Genomic DNA, 26,916 nt, shown 5'->3' on the forward strand with positions numbered 1-26,916 from the left:
GTACAGTCTGGTTTGATAATAAACACCAAAGAAGAAAATCAAAACTAATAAACCCCAAACTCAATATTTTATTAAATACAAATACTTTGTATTTAATTAAAGAAAACACACATTCTCCCCTTCAGCAGGAAGTGGTGGTGCGGTCCAATTATCCCTCTTTGCATTTAATGGTTTCAAACCCTAGCCTCCACCTTTGTCTGGCAACTCCTTGGATCATGGCAGGTTAGAAGTAAAAGAAACAAAGGTTAGCCAAAATCAAAGTAATGAACTGATATGAATACATAAGTAAAGAACACATGTATCCAAACTAATCAATAAACTTATTGGAAACTAAAGTGTGTTATTGTGTTCAAAAAAGGAATGAAAATACAAGTGTTACAAACTTTAAAGTGTGGCCATGGGTTTGGCAATCACATGGTACTATCCTGGTACATTGTCATGGTAACTAGTGATGTGTCGGCTCTAAGGCTATGTTCACACTGCAGGTCTTAATGCTCAATTCCGATTTTTTCATCACATCCGATATTTTTTGTCTGGTTGTTCACACTACAAATGAAATGTGACCGCAAATGCGCTCTAGTGTGAACGTTCATGGCTCTAAAAGCGGCCTGCATGTGCAAAAGAAGATGTCACACACAATGTGCTCTGTTTACGGAAGTAAAAATGGGGTTACAGAGCTAGTAGTAGTAGGTGTTGTTGCAGTAGACTGTCAATTTCTTTAGAATTGTCTCCCCATATGCTAATCAAGTCCAAAACCTCAGTTTCTGTCCATTAACTCGCTCTGCCTCCAGTTTCCGCCGCCATGCTTTCTTGTTTGTCTTCAACGGCGCTGATAATTGGCGTCTGTCTTGTGTGGGCGACGTAAAAGACGGATTTAATGCGACATGACCATCAAACAGCAGTCGCTTTCTAAAACATCGGATATGTATCGGATTCAGTACCACATACGAAAGTGACCCAGATCAGATTTGAAAATATCGGATTTGTGCCGTTCACACTGTCATACCATGATCGGATATGTGTTGCATAGGGTCAAAAATTATCGGATTTGATGCACTTTCGCCTGCAGTGTGAACGTAGCCTTGGAGCCAGATCTTTGAAGTGAACAACGGGAACCTTGCTTGTTTATATTTCTTTCTGTCACCCTCTCTCTCACTTTTTTTTGTACCTGCAGTACTTACCCTGAAATATGAGGAATGAAGACAGTTTCAAGAACAAACACACTTGGTCAGTGCTGAGAGTGGTCCTGTTGCTGAGGTTGGGGTCATCCTGTAATCTCTTACAAACTACAACCAATGCTTCAGTGACTTGCACACAAGTGAAGAGAGATGTAACATCATACAAGACCATTGTTTCATCTGCCTCCATAATAAAATCTCTGATCTTCTCAAAATATTGTCACTGAGTAGTAACAGCAATTCCCATGTTAAGTCGTTCTGGTTTAAGAAAACCGTGCACGTACCAGAAGAAGTCAATTGGATGAGTGACAAAATATTTCTCAGACTAAAAACAGTACGTCCAGATGAACAGAATCAACTTTTTAAGATTTCCTTACCTAGATGATTCAACATAGACACTCACGCTTGTACATTATATATTCATTTTGACAGAAATGACAGTTGTTGGCTGTTTAGTTGGTGCATTAAATTCTGAAAACAACCCTTTGAGTTGCAACAGGAAAGTGTTGAGTGTTGCTTATGTTACAACACTCGGTGGGTGTGTAGTGATAGACTCTGAAGACTCTAGAGATTAGATATAAAAAATTACTGCTGTCATCATTAAGATTTTTACTGTTACCTGACAGTAACTTACCGATGAGCATTAGGATCACATCAAGGAAAAAAAATATATTATTTATCATTTTGAAAATAAAGTCAAAATTCTGTTTAAATGGGAGGATAACAGTTTCATGGCAAACTGCCATGGATGCCTCTACAAAATACCTTTTGTACTTGAGTTAATGAAACAATTTGATCAGCTGCCTTGTGATACAACATACATCGTCTTTAATGCACGAGGATGTAACCATTGATAACCTCGCATCTGTGCACCGCCAGACATTTCCTTTCGTACAAATCCAGCCAACTCTTCCGCACTTGTGCGTAAAAATGCAGCTTTCTACGCCATCTTTTCATCACGCCGTGTTTATGTGCTAAACGGAAGTCATTTCCTTGTTGCTAAAACAGACTCTGAAGTATGATTTCACTAACTCAGAGGCTATAGCAACTGTAGCAGTTTGTCTTGAAACAACTTTAATCTCCACATTTACTTTTTCTTGAAAAAGCCTGAATTTTGGCTTTTTTTCGAAAATAGATTTTTGACCTTAATGTTAAAATTTCAACATTATTGTCAAAACGATCAATATTTTCTCTCCTTAATGTGGCCCTAACACTCTGTTGTAATAACCAGTGATGGAGACTGTATTTGAACTGTAAGTATTATTAAGCAATTTTGCCTAATAGCGCAAAAGTGAATTTGGTTAATATGCAGTCATCCTTCCAATAAAAAGGATACATTATTTAAAAAGGCAAGAAACAAAGTGAGGAAGAAACCTTTTTTCCTAAGGTGCACTCTGCCCAACACAACTGTTTTCTGACTGATTACAGTTACTCATATAAAGACACACCTTTAAAAGAACAAAAGAAACAGTCACACCAACTGTTAAAAGTTTCACACAACCACAGCCCATCCAAATCACCGCAACTTAACGCCCAGGAAAATGGAAAGAAAAAGGGCATGGTGTTTTGAGATGGCAGTCTTTATTCAGTGTCCTACAAGCTGCAAGACATCTCAGCTGTGCTTACGAGGCATAGCAGCAACACAGAAGGAGGACAAAGAGCTCTCTCACATGGGGAGAGCCTAGAGGTCAGCGACCGTAACAGTAGCAGAGTGGTCACCGTGTGTTTCCTTATCTAAAGTGATGCTTAACTTAAAAGATGCCTTTTAGCAGCTTTTGATATGAGGAACAGAACAGAACTTCTGAAGCTAGTATTGAAAAAGGTTTCATTACTCGAACCCTTTCAGCACAGTGCTCTTTGGTGACATCTTGTGGCTCAAAGTATGAAGAGCAGCTTGAATCTACAACTTGAAATAAACTGCTTTATTGTGATTCCCTCCTCCACAGAGCTGAGATATCATTTCTATGTGATATGATGTGATGGTGTTTTGAAGATGAATTTCTTTGAGGGGATGAAAAACAACAATGTTATGTCTGTTTGATTAATAAATAATTTTGATGAATAAAATTAAAAATGTGTCATTGTGTGTTCTTCCTTTGTTTGACTTCTTGACATTTGAAAATATAAATGTCAACAGACAAAACATTTTACACAGCATCCCTGATTCGCCCATTCATACACAGATCCAATATTCTATTAACAATGATGACCGATACCTCCCAATACCGATCAATTTTGATCTGGTTATATGCAGAGAGGAGTGAGGTTCGACGGGTTCCAATAGAACAATATGAGGTGAATCCCATATCATTAAAAGACGTCCCATTTCTAGGTACGAAAAAATGTTTATCTAAGCTCACAAATAATTCGATAATATTAAACACCTTCCGTGCCTGGCAGGAATCCCACTCACTTCTAAAAATAAATATTTCTTTTCTTAGAAGGACACCCCTATGGGACAATCCTGATCTCTCCCATCATATTTCCGACTCCATATTGCGGGGATGGAAGGATAGAAATATTCGAACTGTTGCCGATCTATATAATAATGATACATTTATTGACTTCCAACAACTAAAGGAAAAATTTAAACTTCCAGACCAAATTTTTTTTAAATTTCTACAAATAAGAGACTGGATCAAAGAAAAAACCAAAGGAACATTCCCTGAGATTCCTAAAGAAAGTCCTTTTGAAACGCATCTTTGCACCAAACCATGGAAGTCAATAAAAGGAATAGCATCTTCAATATACACTATTATTAATGAAAAATTACCTGACTACAACAAAACGTCTCTGAAAAGAAAATGGGAGGCAGATCTGGGCTATGTTTATGAAGAGGTAGAATGGTACCATCTAATGGAACAGGCACAGACCATGTTAATTTCTACAAATCATAGACAAATGCAATTTAATATATTCCACAGGACATATTATACACCTTACAGATTACATAAAATTGATATTAATTACTCTCCCAAATGTTTGAGATGTAAGGTGATAGATGGTGATCTCCTTCATATGCTGTGGAATTGCCCAGTAATAGAGGAGTTCTGGAGACGGACTACTGAAATAATTTCAAGGGTGATTGGGATCCAAGTCGAAATGGACCCAAAACTATGGATTTTAGGTGACATAGATTCTATAAATGTGGATTACCACAAGAAATATTTTATTTTACTTGCGAGTACTGCAGTTAAAAAATGTATTCTGACACATTGGAAATCTGAAAATTCTCCAACACTGAGATATTGGATTAATGAGTTAGCATCCTACTGTACACCTGAGAAGATATCGCATAGTGTAAAAGGGAAATACGGAACCTTTAAAAAAATTTGGGGACCATTTCTTTCAGTATTACCGTCTTTGGACTTGACAGAATATAGAGATGATGTAAATTCCTCTGGGTTTACCCTGAATTGATCCTTGGTTAGGCCCTTCTGATCAGAATTCTTGAATGTTGTGCTGATTCTTGCGTATAGACGGGTGTAAATATGGGCTGTTTGGATACACGAATGTGATGAAGTTGAGAGCCATACAGGGGTAAAGGGGTGGGGGGTTGGTGGGAGGGGTTCACACGATATGTTTTTCTTTTTTTTTTCTTTTTCTGTTTTTTTTGTTTTTGTTTTTTTGTTTTGTTTTAAATTTCTGTAATTACCAATACTGTTACTATTATAATTATTATTTTTTATTATTATTATTATTAATACGCCCGTATTTTCTGTGTTCGGTCCTCAGAGGGTTGAGGCTATGTTTGAAAGATAAAGACACTAGAGTGTGTTCCTGAGAATTTTTCATTTTTTTTTGGTCATAATGGCCAGTCAAGCTTTGGCTAGTTGATGATACCTACTCTGTCCCATAACTGTAAATGTCTTTTATTGTTTGTTTCTGTTTGTTTGTTGTTCGTTTTCAATTTAAAAAATGAAAATAAAAAGTTAAAAAACAAAAAAAAAACAAAAACAATGATGACACTACATGTAGTCTTTAAATCTGCAGTTTATCAAAAACCAGTGAGAAGTGAACGGTTTCCTTACCTTTAAATATAACGTCTCTTCTTCCTCTCCACTCCTGTCTGTCTTACATCTTTGTCTATGTCTGAGAGATACAGCAGCTGTACATTTAAAAACACAAAAAACACTGTGTGACAAACCGCACAGAAACATTTACAAAATGTTATTCCCTTGATGCTGTGTGTGTGGAAATACCAAAGTTTCCTCATCATGTCAGAATAATTTTCAGTAACCTCCACCAGAATAGGTTGTATGTCAAAATTACTTTAATTAAAAGACAGATGGAGTGGACCTTATAACAATATTTAAATTTGCTTAATATGCTGAGAATAACAAAGAAAATGTAATGAAGTGATTTTAACATTTAAAAGTTTAAACTTTGTTAAGTCATGTAAGTCAGAGAGAGAGAGTTAAGTTTTGAGGGGATTTTATATGATTAAACAACTTGAAGGAATGTGGTGTGTGTGTGTGTGTGTGTGTGTGTGCGTGCGTGCGTGCGTGCGTGTGTGTGTGTGGGGATTGGCCAGCTCTTGGATTTATGTAAGCATCTTGCGTGTATTTAACACAATTGCCTCATGCTTTAAAGTTAAGTGTAACTATATAGTGTAGAAACTACATGATATGCAGAGAGTGTAGATTAAATTGTTCATATCATGTTCAAGTGAAGTAAGTCAATAATATAGCAATGTTAAATCCTGTGACACTGCACGGGTTTCAGACTCACGCTCTTTAGATCGTGGTTTCAGGAAGGCATCCATCTCAGTCAAGTCGAGCAGCCGCCTCTACTTTTTTTGGTATACCAAAAAAAGTAAGTTGGGTGGTTGTTACATTAAAAAAGTCTAACTTGTAATTTGAACACAATAATTTCATGTTTCTATGAATGTAATTAAATCATGTAGGATTTGCATGGAATTCAAAAACTTAATTTGTTCTTGTTGAGACGACCTGATACAATCTAGTAAGAGTGGTTAGTTGCTGAACTCATGAAATTCACAAGATCGCACAAGATTTCAAACTGCAGGTAAATCAGTGGAGTTATAAGAGGCAGAAAACTACACACACCACGTGCATGCTGTTGCTATTTATTGTGGATTAACCTGTCAAGGACAAAAACAAAAAAATTCTGCATCAAATACAAGAAATCATAGCTTTCGTGTGTTTCCTAGATTGTTGGCATGGTGGTTAGTGCTGTTGCTTCACAGTAAGAAGGTCCTGGGTTCAAATCCACATTCTGGCTAGTTTGCAGTGGCTTCTCTCTGGGTATTCTGGTTTCTTCCCACAGTTAAAAGTCAAGCAGTTAGGGTTAACTGGTGATTCTAAATTACCTGTGAAATGGTTGTTTGTTTCTATGTGAAAGACTGGTGAGGTGTCCAGGGTGTACCCTGCCTCATAACCTATCATTTCAGGGTTATTTCCCAGCCCTCCTGCAACCCGGAGGATGGTAGTCATTGTAAATCCATTCAATTTTTATGGTAACCAGGATCTAGACTTTGTTGAACATTATGTAATATGAAGACAACATGTAGTATTTAAGTGACCAAGTAGTATTGGGGTAAAAGTTATTGAATAGTGTTGAAATAAAATGACAAAATTGTGAAGGATTAAAACATTCCAAGAGCTCAACTTACTCCATCTGAACATGTTTCAATTGTGTTTTAGGAACACAAAATGCACAGGTTTATTGAATATGAAAAAGTTGTGTTGATTTAACTCAGTTGTTTAATTTTCTGCCAAAACATTTGTGTGCAACAAATGTCCATTATTGAATCAAGGAAATTCCAACATGGCCTTTTTTTCCAGTGAAGAGGTCTTCCCTTTTATCTTCTGCGAGATGAGCAATTGAGAAGATTGGATCTAAGAGGTTCACAGTTTTACTGTGTTTAATGGCTAATTCAAAAGGATTTGGATCCACAACATACTTCCACTAGATGCCCAGCTGCTTTCAGAGAGCCAAACTTCCTGCATCAGCGTTTCTGTGGGCCTAAAGATCGACAGCTTATTCTAAATGACATCTGATCAAAGAGTTGTACTACGCTGATTTGTATTCCAGAGCACTAAGCACTCACATCATGACTCAAACATAGTTTCTGGTACATGTTGCACTGTTGTATTGTTGTATTGTTGTATTGTTTTTAACTCGTGAATTAGCAGCAACCGACTGATTGGAAAATGACAAGTCTGTGTCAATCTACAGTTATGTCATTAAACTGAGAGCGTAAGTGTTAGGTTAGCAGGATATAACCTTGCATATATGTTAGGTTATATCCTGCTAACCTAACAAAAATTCAGAAACATGCTTAACTTACGTTCTACACTAGAAAGCATCTGAGCAATTCTAAGGTTTATTTTAAGTATTAGACTCTAGAATCAGCCATTAGAATTATTATCTACATTTATTTAAATGGTTTAAAAACTTGTATTTTAAACACTAAATGTTCTAAATGCAGTTCCAAGGTTGCAACTAACCAAACTGTTTTCTAATCTGTATAAAGCTCTGGTCCCACCAACATACATGCACTGGGAGGTGCAGCTCGCCTTGAACAACATGACCGCTGCAGTGACCAATGTGACCTCTACATGTGTGCACTTATCGCCTTTTAAGGGCTTTTTAGAACTTATAGATATTGAGTGTGGTTAGTTTACTCACTAAATCCTTATAAAGTCTTCAGCAACTCAGTCACCACTGGATGGTCAGTGTCTGTACACAAGAAAACATGACCCCTTAACTGCTCTTAATCACACAGACTTTTGAATCAAACTCAGAGTTGATTTTAATGACATGTCTTTTTAGTTTTTCTGTGTCAGCTCGTCCTTTAAAAACAGTTTTATGTCTTGCGTGTTTTTGTTTCTATGTTGTATGTTGCATATGTTGCACCACACCAGCTACTTCCTCCTGCTGTTTCCACTGAACTGATGTGTGAAACTACAGTGAGATTTCTCAACACGGAAATCTTTTCATAATGCTGCTCCACGGTGAGAACAGAAGACGTCAGTCATTGACAAATGACTGTCCCAGCAGAAACAAATGACACATTATCAAATAGTATCATTTACAAGACATTATCAGTAACAATCAACCCTCTAAAATAAAAAAGAAAGAAAATAATGCACTTACTGCACATATGTATGCTTCCCAAGTGTTGGTGACTAATCCAAGATTTAGATCGCTTCCACTTTGCCACTCTGTCAAGCTCATTGCAACATCACAGGTGTTGGTGACTTCTTTCCCTCCTGTTTCCACTTCTACTCCTGTACCAGGGCTCACACTTATTGTACTGAAGATGACTTTAGATTTTGAGGATTGCAGCTGAAGAGGTGTCCGGTAGGTGCAGTGTTAAGAAGAGGAATGTGGAAGGACATTTTTGGATTTTGCCTAAAGAAGAGGGAGGAACACAGGGTGACTACCTGAAAGAGTAAGGAGACTGTAAGTGGTGTCAGGGGAGCTTGTAGCTTGTCAGGAAGAGCAATAAGAGCCCTGCTCAGAACTATTCATTTAAATACCACTCCAATGTAATTTCTGACCATTACCACCTGCTCCCGCAACATGTCTATCCAATCCCACCAAACCCACAGACTCACTGATATTCATAATTTTCATGTAATGTCAGAGCTACTGAGACGTGCCCACCTGGAGGGCAAAACAATATTGTGGTCCTTTTCAGTCCGTCTGTTGCCTGTTAAAGAAAACAAGAAAACCTAAAATGACAAGATACTAACATATGTCAGTTAATAGCATTATCCATAATGCTAAAACATCTGCATTTTTTTTCTCAAGTATATGATGACATCAAATTTAAAGTTAACAAGAATGAATGTTCACAAGATTTATCTTTCGTTCTCTTGGAACATTGGGGGAGCTGTAGCTCGAGTTGGTCTTTACAGTTTTTCTCGATTGCCTAAACACTATAACCAGGCCTCTAAACTAAAATTTCAAAACCGTAACGCTATTGTTCAAAAAGCTCACCCATTTGCCTGAACTATAAACACTATTCCCTGCTTTGACACATGACTCAAATTTGGTGAACTGTTACTGCAAAACTCTACACACAAATCCCTACATTTTACAGTGCTTACACCATGTAGTCATTTAGAAAGTACTAGCATGCAATAATGTTAACTTAAGTCAGCATAGCTTGAGCTCAATTAGCACACAATTAACCAGGTGGAAACACTAGGAGTCAAAATTTAGCACACACCAATCAGAACCTGCGATGGATAGATAAAAGGGCCAAAGTCAGCTCATTCAGGTTTGAAACAATGGATCCAAAGAGATGCAAAGGAAGAGGACGTGGTGGAGAAAGAGGACGTGTTGAAGGAGGAGGACGTGGTGGAGGAAGAGGACATGGTGAAAGAGGAGGACGTGGTGAAAGAGGAGGACGTGGTGGAAGACGAGGAGGAGGAGGTGGTCTAGGACAACAGGAAGGTGGTGGAGGAGGAGGGAGAGGTGGAGGAGGACGTGGTGAAGGAGGTGGAGGTGGAGAACGACGGCGACAAGGAAGGGGAAGAGCAAGGGCAAGAAGACAGTCAGTCTCGGATGAAATTCGAGCCACTTTAGTTGACCATGTCCTTGTCCATGGGATGACTATGAGGGAGGCTGGGCAACGAGTACAACCAAATTTGAGTCGCTTCACTGTTGCCTCCATCATCAGAACCTTCAGGGAGGAAAACAGGTAGGTGTACTTGCAGTAAGACTGCTTTGTACAGTAATGTTTAAGTTACTGAACTTATGTGTCTTGAGTTTCAGTATGTTTCCATTATTTGCCTGTAAAATGAATGTGTGACAGTTACAGTAATGAGTGCTTCTATTTTTGTAGGACACAGAGACGACCGCCTGGTGGAGGCAGGTTAAGGCTTTTGTCGGAGGAGCAAGAGAGGGAACTTGTAAACATGGTAATTGCAAATAATGTAATCCGCCTGCAAGAGATTCAAAGGAGAGTGATTGAGGATGATCATCTTTTTCGAGGCATAAATGCCATCAGCCTCTCCACAATTGACTGCATCCTCCGAAAGAATCAATTCCGGATGAAACAGGCATACCGAGTCCCTTTCGAACGAAACTCTGACAGAGTGAAAAACCAACGTGTGGAATATGTTCAGGTATGAGTTTTGATACTGTATAAAGTATTGTGTACCATCACAGCATGGCAGTTTATGCTGCCATTTCAGCACTCTTGAACTGTGGTTCAGGGTACCGATTGACTCTACTGTGTTATGTGTTTTGCAGAGAATCTTTGAGATTGAAGGACGGCCTGTTCCCCATGAAATAATCTTTGTGGATGAGGCAGGTTTTAACCTGACCAAAAGAAGGAAAAGGGGGAGGAACATAATTGGCCATCAGGCTATTGTAAATGTCCCTGGTCAGCGTGGGGGGAATGTCACTATGTGCGCAGCCATCAGCCAACGAGGGGTACTCCACCGCCATGCCGTACTAGGACCCTATAACACTATGCTTCTCCTTGCTTTTCTTGATGGTTTAAGACAACATATGTTCCAGCTGGACTACAGGGAACCAGCACAGCCAGAGCAGCCTCACTACGTTGTTGTGTGGGATAACGTCAGCTTCCATCGCGCTGCTCTGGTTCGTGACTGGTTTACCAATAACCCAAGGTTTTCTAATATCTTTCTGCCTGCATACTCTCCCTTTCTAAACCCGATAGAGGAGTTATTTTCGGCATGGCGGTGGAAAGTGTATGACCGAGAACCTTATGTCCGTGTTCACCTCCTTCAGGCCATGGAAGAGGCCTGCCTAGACATATCAGTAGATGCATGCCAGGGGTGGATCAGGCATGCAAGAGGATTTTACCCCCACTGCCTGGCTGGGGCCAATATAGCCTGTGATGTGGATGAGATTCTCTGGCCTGACCCAGACCAAAGACAAGATGCTGAGGTGGAATAATGTTTCTGGTGTGTGTTGTACTGTATAGTACATGAATGACAATGTGCCACTGTACATACATTGGTTGCGTCTTTTGTGTTTATCATGTGACAAGGGTTTTGAAGGGGAGAACCATAAGCAACCTAATTGTTTTGGAACTATTGTTTTGAATTAATTGTACCAGTGTGCAAAACTCTGTTGTAGTGTGTGTGTTTTTGAGGGCTTGTGTTTGATGTCTGAGGGCAAAGTTTGGTTTTTCAGCAGGAGTGAATAGTTTTGGGTGTAGAGCTTCATTTTGACCTGGAAATAGGATGTTTGGGAAATTGAGTGAGATGTTATGGATTTGTGTTTACTGTTGTGAGGATATGAGGCGTAGTTTCAAGAAATGTTTTTTAGCAATCGAGAAAAACTGTAATATTGAACCCTGATTTACATCATCCTCGTTGCATCCCTCGCCCAGCATCATCAATTGACCGATCTGTAAGCTGAGGAAATATTTGAGTTGTTCACAAAGTCTTGGGATTCATGACACTGGTTTCACATGCAATTTGAATTGGCTGCAGGTGCTGTCTCATGTTAGATGTAGTGATGAAGTGGTGAAGGACATTAGTAAAAAATCCATCAGTGGTAATAAAGTGAGTCAGCGCTAAAATAAGAAGTGTAGCAATAGCTGATCAGAAGATGACTCATCTGTAGTGGAAATATGTTCTGACAGTTTAACAGTGAAGACAAAGAGGAACCATGTCAGTGTGCAGTGTGATGTCACTGTATATTTCCTGATCTACAGTCATACCATCACTCTGAGAACAGCCAAAGCAACTTTACTTCCTTACAGAAAGCTGCAGAACCAGAGGTGAGTCCTGATAGTTTCTCATTCTCACATCTTTAATACTTTTTTAGGGGGGGGGGGGGGAAGAGATATTTTCAACCCATCCTCACTTAAGGAACAAAAATAATCAGCTTTCTTCTGCCAGTGTTCATGAAACTAATATGAATATATGATTACAAGTCTTTTTGTGACTAAGGCTGAGGATGTCCTGGTGCCGAGTGCACTGATGAACTACCTTATACTTAAATATGTTGATAATGTTTGAAGACAGTCATTATGATCCATGGCACTAATTTTATTGGTTTCATCCGTCAAGAGAACAAAAAACCTATGGTCCATATGTACTGGCTCAAGCTACAAGTGATAAGGAAACCAGAAAAAAATCAGTCAGGAGGGAATTACAGAGAGAACAGGTCTGTGACCACCTGCTAAACTTCCTATTCGTGATGTTGCCTCTGATTAATTCTTCCTACTTGGAGGGAATGATATCCCTGAGGTTTAACTGGCTTTGTGTTGCACTGTGATACACAGTAGTGATGATCCACGTACATACAGCACTGTGTTTTTAAATCATCATTTAAAAACTGTGTTTTGTATTTACTCAGGATGTCTTTGTCTAATATTACATGGGGTTGAGGATCTGAAATATTTAAGTGTGACAAATATGGAAAAACAGAAAGACATTGGGAAGAAGTAAACAAAAGTTTTTAGTAGTTGAGCTGCAGTATTATGAACTAGTTTAAAGTTGTGGAAATAAAACTTCTGAAAACTGAGTATATGACATTTCCTAAGAAAATCACTCATACTGCTCTGGTTTCTTCCCAAGAGCCTGTAATATCAAACACAACTTTATTTATATAGCACATTTCATTACATGTAAACTTAAGTCACTTGTCAAAAGAGACAAAAACATAAGAAACAACTTTACATTTCTTTAAAGAAATGAAAACAGCAAAAAAAAACAAAGAAAACATATAAATATATATAAAGGTTACACATAACGTGGAAAATTTTGTATTTGGTTGACTATTTCTTTGCTTCTTGGCAATAAATCTTCTGGAAAGCCTCTTCATTCAATTCAACTCAGTTTTATTTATATAGCACCAAATCACAACAACAGTCACCTCAAGGCACTTTATATTGTAAGGTAGACCCTACAATAATACATACAGAGAAAAACCCAACAATCATATGACCCCAATGAGCAAGCACTTTGGCGACAGTGGGAAGGAAAAACTCCCTTTTAACAGGAAGAAACCTCCGGCAGAACCAGGCTCAGGGAGGGGCGGGGCCATCTGCTGCGACCGGTTGGGGTGAGAGAAGGAAGACAGGATAAAAGACATGCTGTGGAAGAGAGACAGAGGTTAATAACAAGTATGATTTAATGCAGAGAGGTCTATTAATACATAGTGAGTGAGAAAGGTGACTGGAAAGGAAAAACTCAATGCATCATGGGAATCCCCCCAGCAGTCTACACCTATTGCAGCATAACTAAGATGGTTGTTCACAGTGGACATAAATGGCTTCTTTTACTCACATTTTGGTCAGAGAAGACCAAAATGTGAACACTGGCATCCTCGAAAGAGTGACCTTTGACCTTTAGATGCAGGTGGAGGTGGAACAAAAAGTGGCTCTTCTATGTTGTGCAATGTGTTTATGAAGTGGCTGCTCGGTCTCTCCAATGTAGAGGTCTGAGCGTTCCTCACTCTCTGCAGACTCTCTTGAGCTTTTCACCGGCTACATAGGGGAGTGTTGTTGTGTTTGTCTTTCTTATACTCCCTAGTCTGATCTGGTGTCTGATCTTCTTTTCTGTGCCTCCTTGCTGACTTGATGAAAGCCCAATTAGGATAACCACATGTTTTAAGAGCTTCCTTTACATGTGTGTGTTCCTTCTTTTTTGTCTTCAGGGTGTGTGTGTGTGTGTGTGTGTGTGTGTGTGTGTGTGTGTGTGTGTGTGTGTGTGTGTGGTTTCCAAACTTTTTTTGCTTTTTGCTTTTTTTTTACTCTGGTTTTATGTGGCCTCCTATATACCAATTTAAAATGTCATCTTAAATTGTTCATGTGATTGGTTTACCACAACTACTTTATTCTTCATCTGCCAATCAGCAGCACTCATGCAAGTGTTGCCTTATTTCTGGAAATGAGAGCTGCTACATCCAAAGTGGGATGGATGCCGTCTCTCCTAACAAGTCCAGGTTTCCTCCAGAAGGTTTGCCAATTATCTATGAAGCCCACATCGTTTCTGGGACACCAGTCAGACAGCCAGCAATTTAAGGAGAACATGCGGCTAAACATGTCACTCCTGGTCTGATTGGGGAGGGGACCAGAGAAAACTACAGAGTCCCACATTGTTTTGGCAAAGTTGCACACCGATTCAATATTGATTTTAGTGACCTTGGCGTGACCAGGTGTCATTACTGCCGACGTGAATTATGATTTTACTGAATTTACGTTTACCCTTAGCCAGCAGTTTTAAAATTCCCCCAATGTCGCCTGCTCTGGCCCCTGGAAGACAATTGACTATGGTTGCCGGTGTCTCTAGCTTCACATATCTCAGAAGAGAATCACCAATTACCAGAGTTTGACCTACGGCGGGTGTGTTACCGTGTGGGGGAAAAGAGTTAGACACATGAACAGGTTGGTTCATGTGTCTAAATTTCCAGCTCATAGGGTCCCAGGGAGCCTGCCATGACTGCCCTTCACCGCCAGGCCTGGTGTCAGTACCATGTGCACTGGAACGTGAACATATAGAGGAACGTTATGTTCAGCGATGAGTCCAGGTTCTGCCTACAGCTCACTGCTTCAGCTTGTGCTTAATGGATTCTTATAAGATTCATGAGAGGGTTGACTCATCTTTACTAATCAATGCTTCCTTCCACAACTACAGACTGTACACAAAAGATGGTGTCAGTGATTTCTGTATTTGCATTTAAGTGTCTCAATTTTACTTTCAACACTACAAGAACATATGGGTGCATCACATAGAAACTAAATTTAATTAACTGTCTAAACCTTCACCAGAAGAGGTCATATTTCAAAACCACTGTCTCAAAGAGAGATGTAGCATAATATTTAAAGTTTGTCTGACACTGATTTAACAGATAACTAAAATGCTATGAATAAATATTGTTTCAAAGAGAAACCTAGCATTTATATACAGTTTAAAAGAGTGTTTTATTAAGTGTTTTTATTTCATGTCCAGAAACATGATTTACTCAAAAAACGAGACATCGGCTTCGGACCAGAACTGTGGTAATGTCGACACATCAGCCAACCCCTTCTTTATGCTGGTCTACAGTCTGGTGTTTCTGGTAAGTTTCAAATAATCAGATTGTGGGGTTTTTAAGGAACTGGTTTAAGGTTCTCTGTGCATCTACAAACGTCCTGTTCTCTCCATCCTCTCTGTGTCTCTACAGGTGGGTTTACCCCTCAATGGCTTCATCATGAAGTTTTACTGTTGTCGGGCTCGGCAGCAGGCATCCAGCAGCTTGATGGTCTACCTGAAGAACCTGACAGCTGCTGACTTCCTGCTCTGCCTCTCTCTGTCACTGAGCATCGCCCACTACATCAGCAGCTCTGCCATGGTTCAGCTGCTCCACTGCACAGTTGGAGCTTCTGCTTTTTTCCTCAACATGTACGCCAGCATCATATTTATGGCGTACATCGCTGCCAATAGGTAAGAATCTTTATTGATTTCAGACTGTAGTTCATGACAACGTAAAAACTAGATTAAGTGGTTAAGTACACACCCTGTGCTCCTCACAAAAGCATGAATGTACCTTTTTCTGGCTCAGTATTTACTTTTGCAGTTTTGGCACTGTTGTGATTAGTGAAGTTGTATTCTGCCTCCTTCCTCTTCTGTCTGCAGGTATCGGAAAATCGTACATCCTTCAGGAACTGTACGAACAGTACGAACTGCGAGAATCATCTCTGTCATCACCTGGGTTATTCTCCTGGCTCCAACAATCACTTTTATCAGCTTTTTTATCAGCTCCAAGGAACCTTTGACCTCTAATTACTGTGTTGATTCCTTTAGTTCATCAGTCAGCCTGCTGTACAAAATCCTCCACACCTTCTCTGCAATCATTGTCCTCTTGGTCTTCATATCCATGGTCTTCTTCTACTACAGCATCTCCCGCAAGGTGTTGCAGTCACAGCAGAGGCAGCTGGCCTCCTCTGGCTCTGAGAAGCTGGTGAAGTCTCGCAGGAACATGTTGGTGCTGGTCAGCATCTTCTGCGTTTGCTTTGTCCCCTATCACCTGGTTCGTCTTCCCTTTGTGTTTCTTTCGAACAGCTGCTCTGTGGGTCGAGTTTTGTACTACCTGCAGGAGGCGGCCGCCATGGTGTCAGTTTTCAACGTCTGTCTGGACCCTGTTGTTTACTTTTACCTCTGTAAGACTTTTCGAGCTCAGGTGAGAAAGGCGTCCAGGAGGACCAACATCCAACAAGCAAATGAGGAGAGCGAGAGCAGCAGGGAGCAGCTGGACATCACTACATCAACACCAGTGATGTAAGGCAACATACAGCATTTGAGAGTCCGATTAGTGAAACCAGTATCATGGATCCCCGTCCTCATGAACCGCAGGACTTCTTCTGTGCTCAGATATCAACATGAGGCTGAACTCAGCACAAACACATAGTGTCAGTGTTTATGTTGCTAGCATTCAGCTTTAGCATGAACAAAGTGAACGAGTGTGTGGTCAGATTCATACAAACAAAGCACATCATTAAATATCTGTCTCTGGAAACAGTTTTAACATTTACACATATCCAGATGTGCTTTTTATCTTTCAGCAGTAATCTGTATATTTCATTATGAAAATCCAAGCTTGTAAAATGTAAAACTGCTTATGCTTATAAAGAAAATATCTAAGATTTCCAGTTTGTTCTGCTTCTTTACTGTTTTTCCACAGATGCTTTCACAGGTTTGTTCTGCACTGAAGCTAAAATCCAATTTAATGTTTTAATGTTTTTTTTGGTTCTTTCAAACAATAATATGTCCACGTTGATCAAGCTGCACCCTTTTGTGACTCCCACACTGATGCTTTTTTCTGGAGCATTTACTTCTCCAGTCCACATAAGAACTGTATTATTCTTTAGATGTATTTAAATATATTTTAATCATACGTCTTGCACTAGTGAGCTAAGGGGGGGTAGAATTATACCTTTATGATTAGCTACACTAATAATCTGCATGAGAACAAAGAGCTGCACATGAGTCTGAAGAATCTAATCTTGTCTGATAATTTTCTGCACTGGTTTTCCTTCTGATTAAATTAGAATAAAGTTTGTATTTTTGCCTTTTAACTGTTACCTGATTTTATGATCTCATTATCTCTGAGAGCAGATGTGCTCTTACTGTAGTGATTCTTTGTCTTTTCTGGACATGTACACAGATTTTGAGCTTTGCTCGGATTTTTTTTTATTATTTAAATAAAGAAACTTCTCACTTTAAAAGTTTTATTTGAAGTTGTTTCTTTAAACTCTAATTCTGAACCTCGAGTCTGTGAAACCTTAAAAACCGTGAGTACAGCGCTCCTGTCATGAAAATGCCTTTGTGTCGGTAAGCAAACACCGCGGGATCTGCGTCTTTATCACATTAACGGGAATTGGAGGGCGGCTCTTAATTCTCCGGCACGCGCTTTTTGGTGAGTTCGCGAGAACGCGCTGGAGATATCAGCTGTCCGGTGTGCTTTCCTGCCATAGACCGAGTGCGCCGCTGCTGGATTCACACTGTAGGACCGGAATGATGCAGGAGAGCCAGGAGCCAGAGCAGCAGACTGCTGGAGCCTCCGCCACCTCCTCAGGAGCCCAGGTCAGTAAGCAGGACGCGGGGGTTTATATCTGACCCTTCTCGGTGTGGGTGGAAGAATACACGGCAGAAACACCGTGTACAGTTGACTCTGAACAGCTAACTTGCAACAGGCATCGCAGACACGCACCCTGGCTGCCGTGGGAGTTATTAGATTTGTTCTGTGCTTTCTTTACGGTAGCTTGTGTCGAGGTGATGCAGCCTTAAACACGAGGGAAAGTAATGACCGTGATAATGATGTTAATGATCCAGATAAGCCCCGCGGGGTCATCGTGCAGGGCTCAGCAGGTGTGCAGATAACAGAGAGTATGGGCTCAAATTGGAGTCATAAATATTATTATTATTTGCTTTTAAGTTAAACACAGCATGCTTATACAGATTCAGTTGAGGACAATTACTACATTTGACATTTGTGAACTTATTAGCATGAAAAAAAGAAAAAGGAGCGATAAGAAGAGAAAATTATAACAATGTTAACTAAATAAAAAGTAAAATAAAATAAAATAAGAAAATTCACGTGGAGTGTGAGGCATGAATTATGATTAGTTAGTTTTTAGGAATTCTAGAAATGGCTGCCAAATCGTACTTGCCAGTTTCCCTTTTCTATCAAATCTTATCTGTTCCCTGGCCACAGACACCATCTTATTAAGCCACCTTTTAAACACGGGGCCAAAGAAGACCGCCACTGTAAAAGAATAAGTTTCTTTGCAGCCAGCATACCCATTGTAATTATCTGTTGTGAAAAGGAAAAAGATTTGATTGATGCAAAGGATCCAAGTATAGCCAGTGTACCATCAAGTGGTACTTTTTTCCTAAATTGGTTTGAAAACCACGTAAAAAGCTGACTCCAAAAAGCTTTCAAGACAGGGCAATGCCAAAATAGATGTGCAAGGGAACCTTCACCGATATTACATGTGTCACATGAGAGGGATACAGAATTATAGATCCGGTTAAGTTTAGAAAAATGTAATCTGTGAATGACTTTAAACTAGATTAGTTTATATCTGGCATTTATTGAGCCTTTCTGAATATTGGACAAACAGTTTTGATATTGGTCCTCAGACAGAGGAACACCGAGGTCTTCAGTCCAGTCGTCATAAATATGTTGCGTAGTTCTGAAATGAGTTTTTGTAAATAATTTTGTGCAAAATATCTCTGACCACAAGACTCTGGGAACACATTGTTGTTTTTGTGTGTAGTCATTTCCATCATTGAAGGAGGCGCTCTCATGAATCATCAGGTGACACCAATGACTGGACGACATCGATTGGTTAATCTGTTGATGTGATATTTTCAGATTGCCACCTAATGGAAAACACTGAAAACCATGGCAAGCCGTGCCAACCCAAACCGAGTGGGTACTAATGGAAAAGAGCTAATACTCACCGGGGGAGTGTCTAGTAATGATTAAATGCAGAGATGTGTAAACACTGAGTGAAGAAGAAAGCAGATGCCTCCACCTTTGGCCTTTGTGTGGTGCTCTGAAGCACTGGAATCCACTCGGCTGCAGCCCAGCTTTCTGTAAAAATTACTTTTGTAAACATCAGCTACGGCTTTATTCTGTACACATTAAGCTCTTTATGAACCGTGAGAGGGAATCCACGGAGGCCCCGGCTTAGATTGTTTTCCATTTCTGGTACTCGCTCTCTGCCAGTAGCTGTGAGGACAAGGTAACAGTGTTTGTGTACAGAACCAAAGCAGGCTTGACTTCAACAGATTTCCTACTTTGTGATAGAACATGTGACAAATGGATGTATGAGAGAAAACAAAGTTAATGTATTGACGTTCATTAGTAAAATAATAATTGACAACAGGACCAGGACGTTCATCTCATTTCAGCTCAGTGTTCACTGTTGTTTACAGCCAGGAAATAGAAAAAAAAAAAAGCTTTATATCATGTACAAATTTTTATGAATGATAGTCAAATGTCACAGCAATATACTAGACCTTAAAGGACACAAGTACCAAGGTTAGCTAAGCATTTGACCTTGGCCTTCACTGTTAGTGAGCAAGGTCAAAGTTAACCTTGAAATATAATTTCAAACAACCATATCGAGTAATACATGATATGAAAGGGCATGGAGAGAGCTGTGCTACACACCTTTTAGTTTTTCATTACAACACATTACGATGTCACAGTGTTAAGAAATATATTCTAAAACACTTCTTCAGTAAAGACTCAGAGAAGAGAAACACACAGAACTTCTTGCTAGCAAGGGCAGCCTCCAGACTGAGAAACTGCGTGTGTGTGTGTGTGTGTGTGTGTGTGTGTGTGTGTGTGTGTGTGTGTTGGTCTCGAAGTCCAGCAGTTCATCAAAACAAAAAGCACTTAGACTAAAACAGATATAGCTACGTTAATCCTACTGTAAAACAATAAGACAAGGTACGACCTCTTCCCATACTCCCAGGATGTAGGTGTGCATTCCACACCAAGCCTTTGTAGCCTGCTAAAGATCACACATCCTATCACTACACAATTGATTATATGCCTCTAAGTATACATGGTTGAATATTTCCTAATACAAATAACTACATGCAGTATTCTACCATATGCAAACTTGTATCACTAAAAGATTATACTGACTACTAAATACAATTTATCATTGACACACAGTGACCCATAAAGTTAGACACTGCAGCTTTTTGAAGCCAAAGATTTCAAAGAATTCTGCCCCAGTCATATGTGTAAAGATAAAAAAAATTAATATATATATATATATATATATAATACCATTTTAGCATGTAAAGTCAGCGTCACACTGATTAGGATAAAGGATCACCTGCCAACTTTGTATATTTAATATTATAATATTCATAATAGGTACTGTTGCCCTTAATACAGTTTTCTGAATAAATAAGTTAAGTTTAATAATATAATTATTATGAAATTATAACTATGGTAATAATTATGAAAGGATTTTTCATAAAAAAATTAATGTGTTGTTAAAATGAATAATTCATTCTTTACATACGTTTTAGATAAAAGGAAAATATCGCTAAAATGTATTTCCTTTTCTGACGGCACACTTCCGATTTTGGTCAAGCACTCAGTTTTTGCTGAGAAACAGGCTCCATGCTAGTGATGGTAAATTTGATTCTTTTTACTGAATCGAGTTTTAATGAGTCACTCACCAAAGTGAATCGCGTTTTTTGAGTCACTGAGTCAGTTGACCAGAGAGTGCAAAAAAATGTACATTTTCACTCAAACTTAATTTGTTTCTCTTTGCATGTAAATCCTACTGCTAAGATGAATGATTCTAAAAGAAAACAACTATTTTATCGAGCAAAAAAGAGCAAAAACATTTCTAAAATTAAGCAATTTCCTATCAAAATTGCTTAATAAACATTTATTTTGTTTATTTTTATTTTATTAGTATTTTCCTTAAATATGTCAAATATATATTTTCTCATTTAAATGTCCACTGAGCTGTGAGCCAGGGGGCGGTAATGCGCCTTAACATTGGTTGCCAACCAAGAAGAAGAATGAGGGAGGGGGTGAGTGAGTGATTCGTTTGCTCTACGATTCAACACAGGGGGGAGGGGGTGAGTAGCTCAAATGTGCTGTTCTATGTTAACAGAGCGATGCTACTGTGAACCGAGGAGCTATTGTCTTGATGTGAGCTTCAGGGTTTTTTCTTCCAGTTCAGAGCAGAAATTTTTTTGTTAAGATACTGGATGTTGTGTTTTTCTCCACAATTTTAATTACAAGCTAGATACATTGCTGCTAACAGCAACAGGGATGAGTCAGTGAGTCAGTTGGGCTTGTGAATCATGATTCAGGAGTCAGTAAAGTGATTCTCGAGTATTGAACGATTCGTTCATGATTCGCGCATCACTACTTCACATGCTAAAGGCAATATGGAGATGTAATCAGATGCCATCTACTCTGAATTATCAGGCTGGAACGCTGTAAGTTACCTTACGCAGGGGCCATGCTAATATTCTCTGTATCGTATCCAATTTAGTGTACGCGCTTGCCGAAACAAGCGAAACAACAGTGCTTGCTTCAGCAAGTGCGTACGCTATATTGGATACGATACAGAGAAGATTAGCATGGCCCCTGCGCAAGGATGACACGCAAATTTGTGAAGTGTAAGTTACCTTATATGACAGTTTATACAGATAGCTTTGGATATTATTGCATATTTTGCTAACATGAATGTTTTAGTGAGATTAATGCTCTTTATTGATGTAAACACGATTCTACCTGTTGAGATGGAGTTTATTTTCTGTCATTTCAGTTTTCACCAAATGTTCATGGAGACAATTAAATAAGCTGCAACTAAACTCCAGGGTCTTCATTTGTGGTTTAACTTGGGGTCACCGACATCCTTGTTGAAAACACTACAGGCACTTTTTTTGTTTGGGGTATTTAAAACATTATTTTTCGAAACAGAAGTAGGACTTCACACTGACACACAAAGATTAAGATATTACACAAAGAATTTCCATGTTAACACTGCTGACCTCAGCATGTTTAATAAAAACACCATAAAACATCACAGTTTTAGTATAGATCTCTCTGAGTGCTTTTGTTTTACTTTTTTTGTTCCTTCATTGACTCCAGCATCACTGCTCTCTCTTTCTGTCTGCTGTTTATTCAGAAACAGAAGAAGACTGGATGTGGTGTGCACCAGTGCCAGGACTGCAACAAGACCTTTAAGTCAAAACACAATTTAAAGCTTCACCAGAGAATTCACACTGGAGAGAGACCACACAGCTGTGATGAGTGTGGAGCAGCTTTCAACACTTTAATCACTCTACAAGTCCACCAGCGCATCCACACAGGAGAGAAACCCTACAGCTGTGAAGAGTGCGGCGCAGTCTTTGCACTTTCAGATACCCTGAAAAAGCATCTCCGTGTCCACACTGGAGAGAAACCCTATGTTTGTGACGAATGTGGCAAACGGTTTACAGAGTCCGGCTCCCTCAGGGGCCATCAACGTTTGCACACTGGAGAGAAACCATATAGCTGTGACCTGTGTGACAAAACCTTTGCATACCTGGGGGCCCTAAAGACCCATCGCCGTAGGCACACTGGAGAGAAGCCATACTGGTGCGACAAGTGCAACAAAACCTTCACTCAGCGGTCCAGTCTAAACCTCCACAGGCGTGTGCACACTGGAGAGAGACCGTTCTGGTGCGAAACATGCGGGGAAACGTTTGTTTGGCAAAACAGCCTGAAGGAGCATCAACTCTCTCACACCGGGTACCCGTGCAGTCGCTGTGGGGACGTGTTCCCTGATCGAAGCCTTCTGTACAATCACAACCTTGGTCACAGGTGGAGAGATGAAACTGGTCAAGAGAGCAATGCAAAAGAAAGCTGAGGCTGGGAATCAACAGCCTGTGTAGAGGTTTCAGCTTTTGCTTCTGTAGCAGGGGCAATAAGAACTGACTTGTGGGCACGACCTTCAGACTCACCGTCTGATGACAAAACTGACCTCAGTCCAGCCCAAGCAGGAAAACGGATGAAGGGTATGGAGTTTTTTTATTTGACAAATGATTAAAATTCCTTTTTAATGCTTCTGATTTCAAACTAAGTTTTGTCAGCTTGATAAAGAAATGACTGAAACACTTGTGGGGCCTGTTTAGTGGACTGATGTTGATCTTAACTGATTTCATTTTACTCCTTTTCTTAGTTGAAGCTTATTGTTCTAATCGTTTTTGCTGCTTTAACCGTTTTTGATTTTATTTTGTTGTTTAGGGATTTACTTTTAAGTCTTTTATTGCTGATTATTTTCTTGTGTTCTTTTCTTCATGTTCCCTCTTCTGATTTGTTTAATTTAGGTCTATACAGAGTCTTTAAAGGTGAGCTTTTATGCTTTGTATTTGCACCTGGATTAAGATATCCTCTCTAAATAAAGGTTTTCTTTTTGAATCCTTCCTGTTTCTTTTATGCAGTGTTCCACAGTCATAGGTCGTGTCCAAATTCATGGGCTGCATCCTCCTGAGGCCGCATTTGTAGACCGATTCCGTCACAGCGACGCGCCGAAGGCTGTCCAAATTCGTAGACTCCTCCGAATGCAGCCGACAAATGCATCCTCCTTTTCCCCGAATTTGAAGGATGGGTCGGGTGTGTCCTGTGTGGTCCACCATATCCCAGAATTCATAGCGCGGCCCAGCCAAACTCCAGTTTCCAACAATGGCGGCCGCTACTAAGTTTTATTATTACTCTGATTATTCTTTCTGGGTCACAAAATAAACTTTTAACATTTTCAGGCGAGAAAGTAGCTGTGTAAACATTAAATATCTGCTCGGTTTATCAAGATAACGCATATTTGCAAAAGTGCTTCGACGTTTTCGGAGCATCTGCTACCCACCAGCTCGATAGCTAGTCGGGAGCTCGAGGGTCACTGAAGCCGCCGAGAACGGCCCAACTCCCGGCACATCATTTTCAGATCACCGCGGAGTTTCGCTGCTCGGGTTAAACGTAATAGATAAGTCACTTAGACAACCTAAAAATGTTATTGTTGGGCTTTTTTCAGTGTTTTATTTGTTCGTGAGTAAATCGGTTTGGCTGAGATTAAAGTTATTAGATTAGATAAAATAAAACTTTATTAATCCCCCGGGTGGGTTCCTCCGGGATTTTCGCACAGCTGAATAAACGTCAAACAAAAAACTGATTAAACAGAAGTGAGAGACGGTTGAGAATTTATGCCAGTGTCCTGTTATATTTTAGACAGCAAGGAGCAGACGGCTGAGTTTATTAAACTCCACCGAGACAGCGGTGACGCTAATCAGAAGGCTAGACTGTCCAATTTCACGGCCGTTTACTTCCGGCCTACCCGACCTTCTGAGGACCCGGCCCACGTAGACCGCGAAGGCCGGGTCCTCAGGAGGATGCAGCCCATGAATTTGGACACGACCATACTGGCTCATGCAGGTGGCAGAAACAAAACTATCAGGTACTCCTGAGAGAACAGGGCGGAGTCTGGAGAGATGAAGGTGACGTCTATCAGAGTTGTTACTCAAGCTTTCACTGAAGCTTCATGTATCATAACTGATGGAGAAATAATGACTTTTTTATTTCAGTTTCCTCTTGACTTTTATCTTTAAGGCTGCAAAGAGAACAACACTTTGGTCAGTGTGCTGATGTTTATGTTGCTGAGTCAGTATTCATGTTGCTGCTGACTAAATGCAGAAATATCAGCATGGAGCAATAACCAATAACGTTATGAGCATCATTCCAATATCTGCTCAGCAGCCGCAGTCACAGGTCAGAGGAATGGACACATTTATGTAAGATGATGTTCTGAGCGTTTTAATAAACACTGAAAGAAACCGACTGAGGGTGAGCAGAGCAGGTTTCCACACTCTGACAAGACTTTGACTGGAGACATTACAGCTTCTGTTAGAGAGGAACATTTAAGAGAAGAGTAACCGAGACACGTGACTACAGGTAGATTCCGTGTGTGTGTGTGTGTAGCTTGAGCTACAATGAACCAAATAACAGCTGATGAGGTGGTAACCACTGGGAACGCGTCCTCAGGGTTCGTGTTGTTTTCTGGGTAAATGCTTCTTCAGCATAACTGAAGAAGCTGCACTAAAAGATGAGGATGATGTTCAATGGTGGTGGTGACACATACAGGTTAATATTTCACTGCTTTCTGTTTTAAATCTTCCTTCTGTTAAACTCTTAGCTGTTTTCTTGAGCTGTACAGCTTCAACCAACATGAAATCAAGATCATCAAAATGTAATGACCTCGACAGGAAATCTGCAGTGAGCCAGATGTGTTTTAATAAAGTTTAATGAAAGAATAATTGTTGCTTCAGGATGTTACAATCAGTCACTGACAGTGCTGATTTAAGAGGAAATATCAATCCAGACTTATTTTTTTAGCTCCAGAAATATGCAGGTGTTCCAAGCATTTCTATCTCTGTAATTGAATTGATAAGGGATTAATGTTAAAATGAATCTTCATGTGAACCCCTCTCCCCAAATCTAATTGAAGTAGAATCACATAAACTGATTGTAACATGAATTATATATATAGATAGATCTATCGATATAGATATATCTATATCTATATCGATCTATCTCTCCATGTGTGATTCAATGTTTATATATGATGATAGAGAGAGAGAGAGAGGCGGGCGGCTGGCTTTGGATGATTAAATGTCAACAACCTAAATGAATGTGGGGGTGGGGTCAGTATAAAAGTGAGGAGAAGATGGGGTCTTCCCTTTTATCTTCTGCAAGATGACCAATTCTGAATACTGGATCTAAGAGGTTCACAGTTAAAAGTTCCAGCAGAGACGCTAACAGCAGTCAACCTGTGAATTGATAAGCCAAAAATTCCAAAATCATCTCCTGAGTTTTAAGGTGTTTGATGGCTAATTCAGAAGGATTTTGATCTACAGCATACTTCCACTGGATGCCCAGCTGCTTTCTTGTTGGGTGATTATCATCTACACAGAACAATAAGAATAAGAGCACCTTCAGATCTGACACTGCTCATCCCTCCTCCAGCCTCTCCTCACTACAGATAAGAACAAGATCAGCATTAACTCAGAGTAGTAAAATTAGATAAGTATGGTTTAAGTGATTTTCTTATTGTTTTGTGATTTTTATCATTTGATTTTGATTTTGCTTTGGAAAATTAAAATTTCCTGCAATTAAATTCTAAATTGTGGACTTTGGCCTTTTAACCTTTTTTCCAAATTGTAAAGAAAAAAGTCTGAGTGTTATTCTTTAAATTTGATTACAATTTTTTTTCCTTGGAGTCTGCTGTCCAGGCTATTAAAATCATCCCAGAAATAACAGAATCAATAGGAGCGCACTTCCGTCATCAGGTGGGACTGATAGGATTCGACCTGCAGGCTTAGCAGGTTACCTGGACCATACTGAGATAGTAGTGGGCGAGTCCCCTCACCCACATCAGCTCCAGCTGAACCCTACATGATCTACTGGGTAAGACTCACAAGATCAGAGATTAGGACTTTTCAATCAGAGAGCCAAAATCAACTTCCTGCATCAGGGATTCTTTGGGCCTAAAGATCAACAGCTTAAAAGATGACTTTTAGCACTGAAATCTGCATCAGAACCACAGCTGTCTTCTGCCTGTATCCAAGATGCAGATCTAATGATACTATCATAAAGTTGTAATTGACAAAGGGTTAGGGTGTCCTGGTGCCAAATGCTCAAATGTGAAGCTGAGACACTCAATGGACAAGTGGAGAAAAGAAGATGCCTTTTATTTGTTAGTCTCACAAAC

General features: G+C 39.7%; 3 protein-coding genes across 3 annotated transcripts in view; all 3 read left to right on the top strand.

Annotated features, from left to right (window-relative positions):
• Positions 1-26,916, top strand: part of LOC308411170 (P2Y purinoceptor 14-like) — a 164,037-nt gene that overhangs the window by 59,303 nt on the left and 77,818 nt on the right. The window lies entirely within an intron of this gene.
• Positions 9,656-11,426, top strand: LOC308411164 (uncharacterized protein). The gene is made up of 3 exons (XM_080904937.1): positions 9,656-9,855; positions 10,000-10,282; positions 10,410-11,426. Exons 1-3 carry the CDS (start codon positions 9,764-9,766, stop codon positions 11,079-11,081), a joined length of 1,047 nt encoding a protein of 348 aa, XP_080761063.1. The 5' UTR covers positions 9,656-9,763; the 3' UTR covers positions 11,082-11,426.
• Positions 15,096-16,403, top strand: LOC308411186 (P2Y purinoceptor 14-like; the record flags this gene model as incomplete). The annotated part of the gene is made up of 3 exons (XM_080904983.1): positions 15,096-15,200; positions 15,306-15,565; positions 15,758-16,403. 3 exons carry the CDS (start codon positions 15,096-15,098, stop codon positions 16,401-16,403), a joined length of 1,011 nt encoding a protein of 336 aa, XP_080761109.1.

The sequence above is a fragment of the Rhamphochromis sp. 'chilingali' genome (assembly GCF_963969265.1).
Source record: "Rhamphochromis sp. 'chilingali' genome assembly, chromosome: 1".
NCBI classification, from domain to species: domain Eukaryota; kingdom Metazoa; phylum Chordata; class Actinopteri; order Cichliformes; family Cichlidae; genus Rhamphochromis; species Rhamphochromis sp. 'chilingali'.

Excerpts from the sequence above, each read along its gene's own strand:
- LOC308411164 (XM_080904937.1), top strand. The coding sequence starts at position 9,764 with ATGACTATGAGGGAGGCTGGGCAACGAGTACAACCAAATTTGAGTCGC. Across the intron at positions 9,856-9,999 it reads ACCTTCAGGGAGGAAAACAG|GACACAGAGACGACCGCCTG; the intron begins GTAGGTGTACTT and ends CTATTTTTGTAG. Across the intron at positions 10,283-10,409 it reads AACGTGTGGAATATGTTCAG|AGAATCTTTGAGATTGAAGG; the intron begins GTATGAGTTTTG and ends TGTGTTTTGCAG.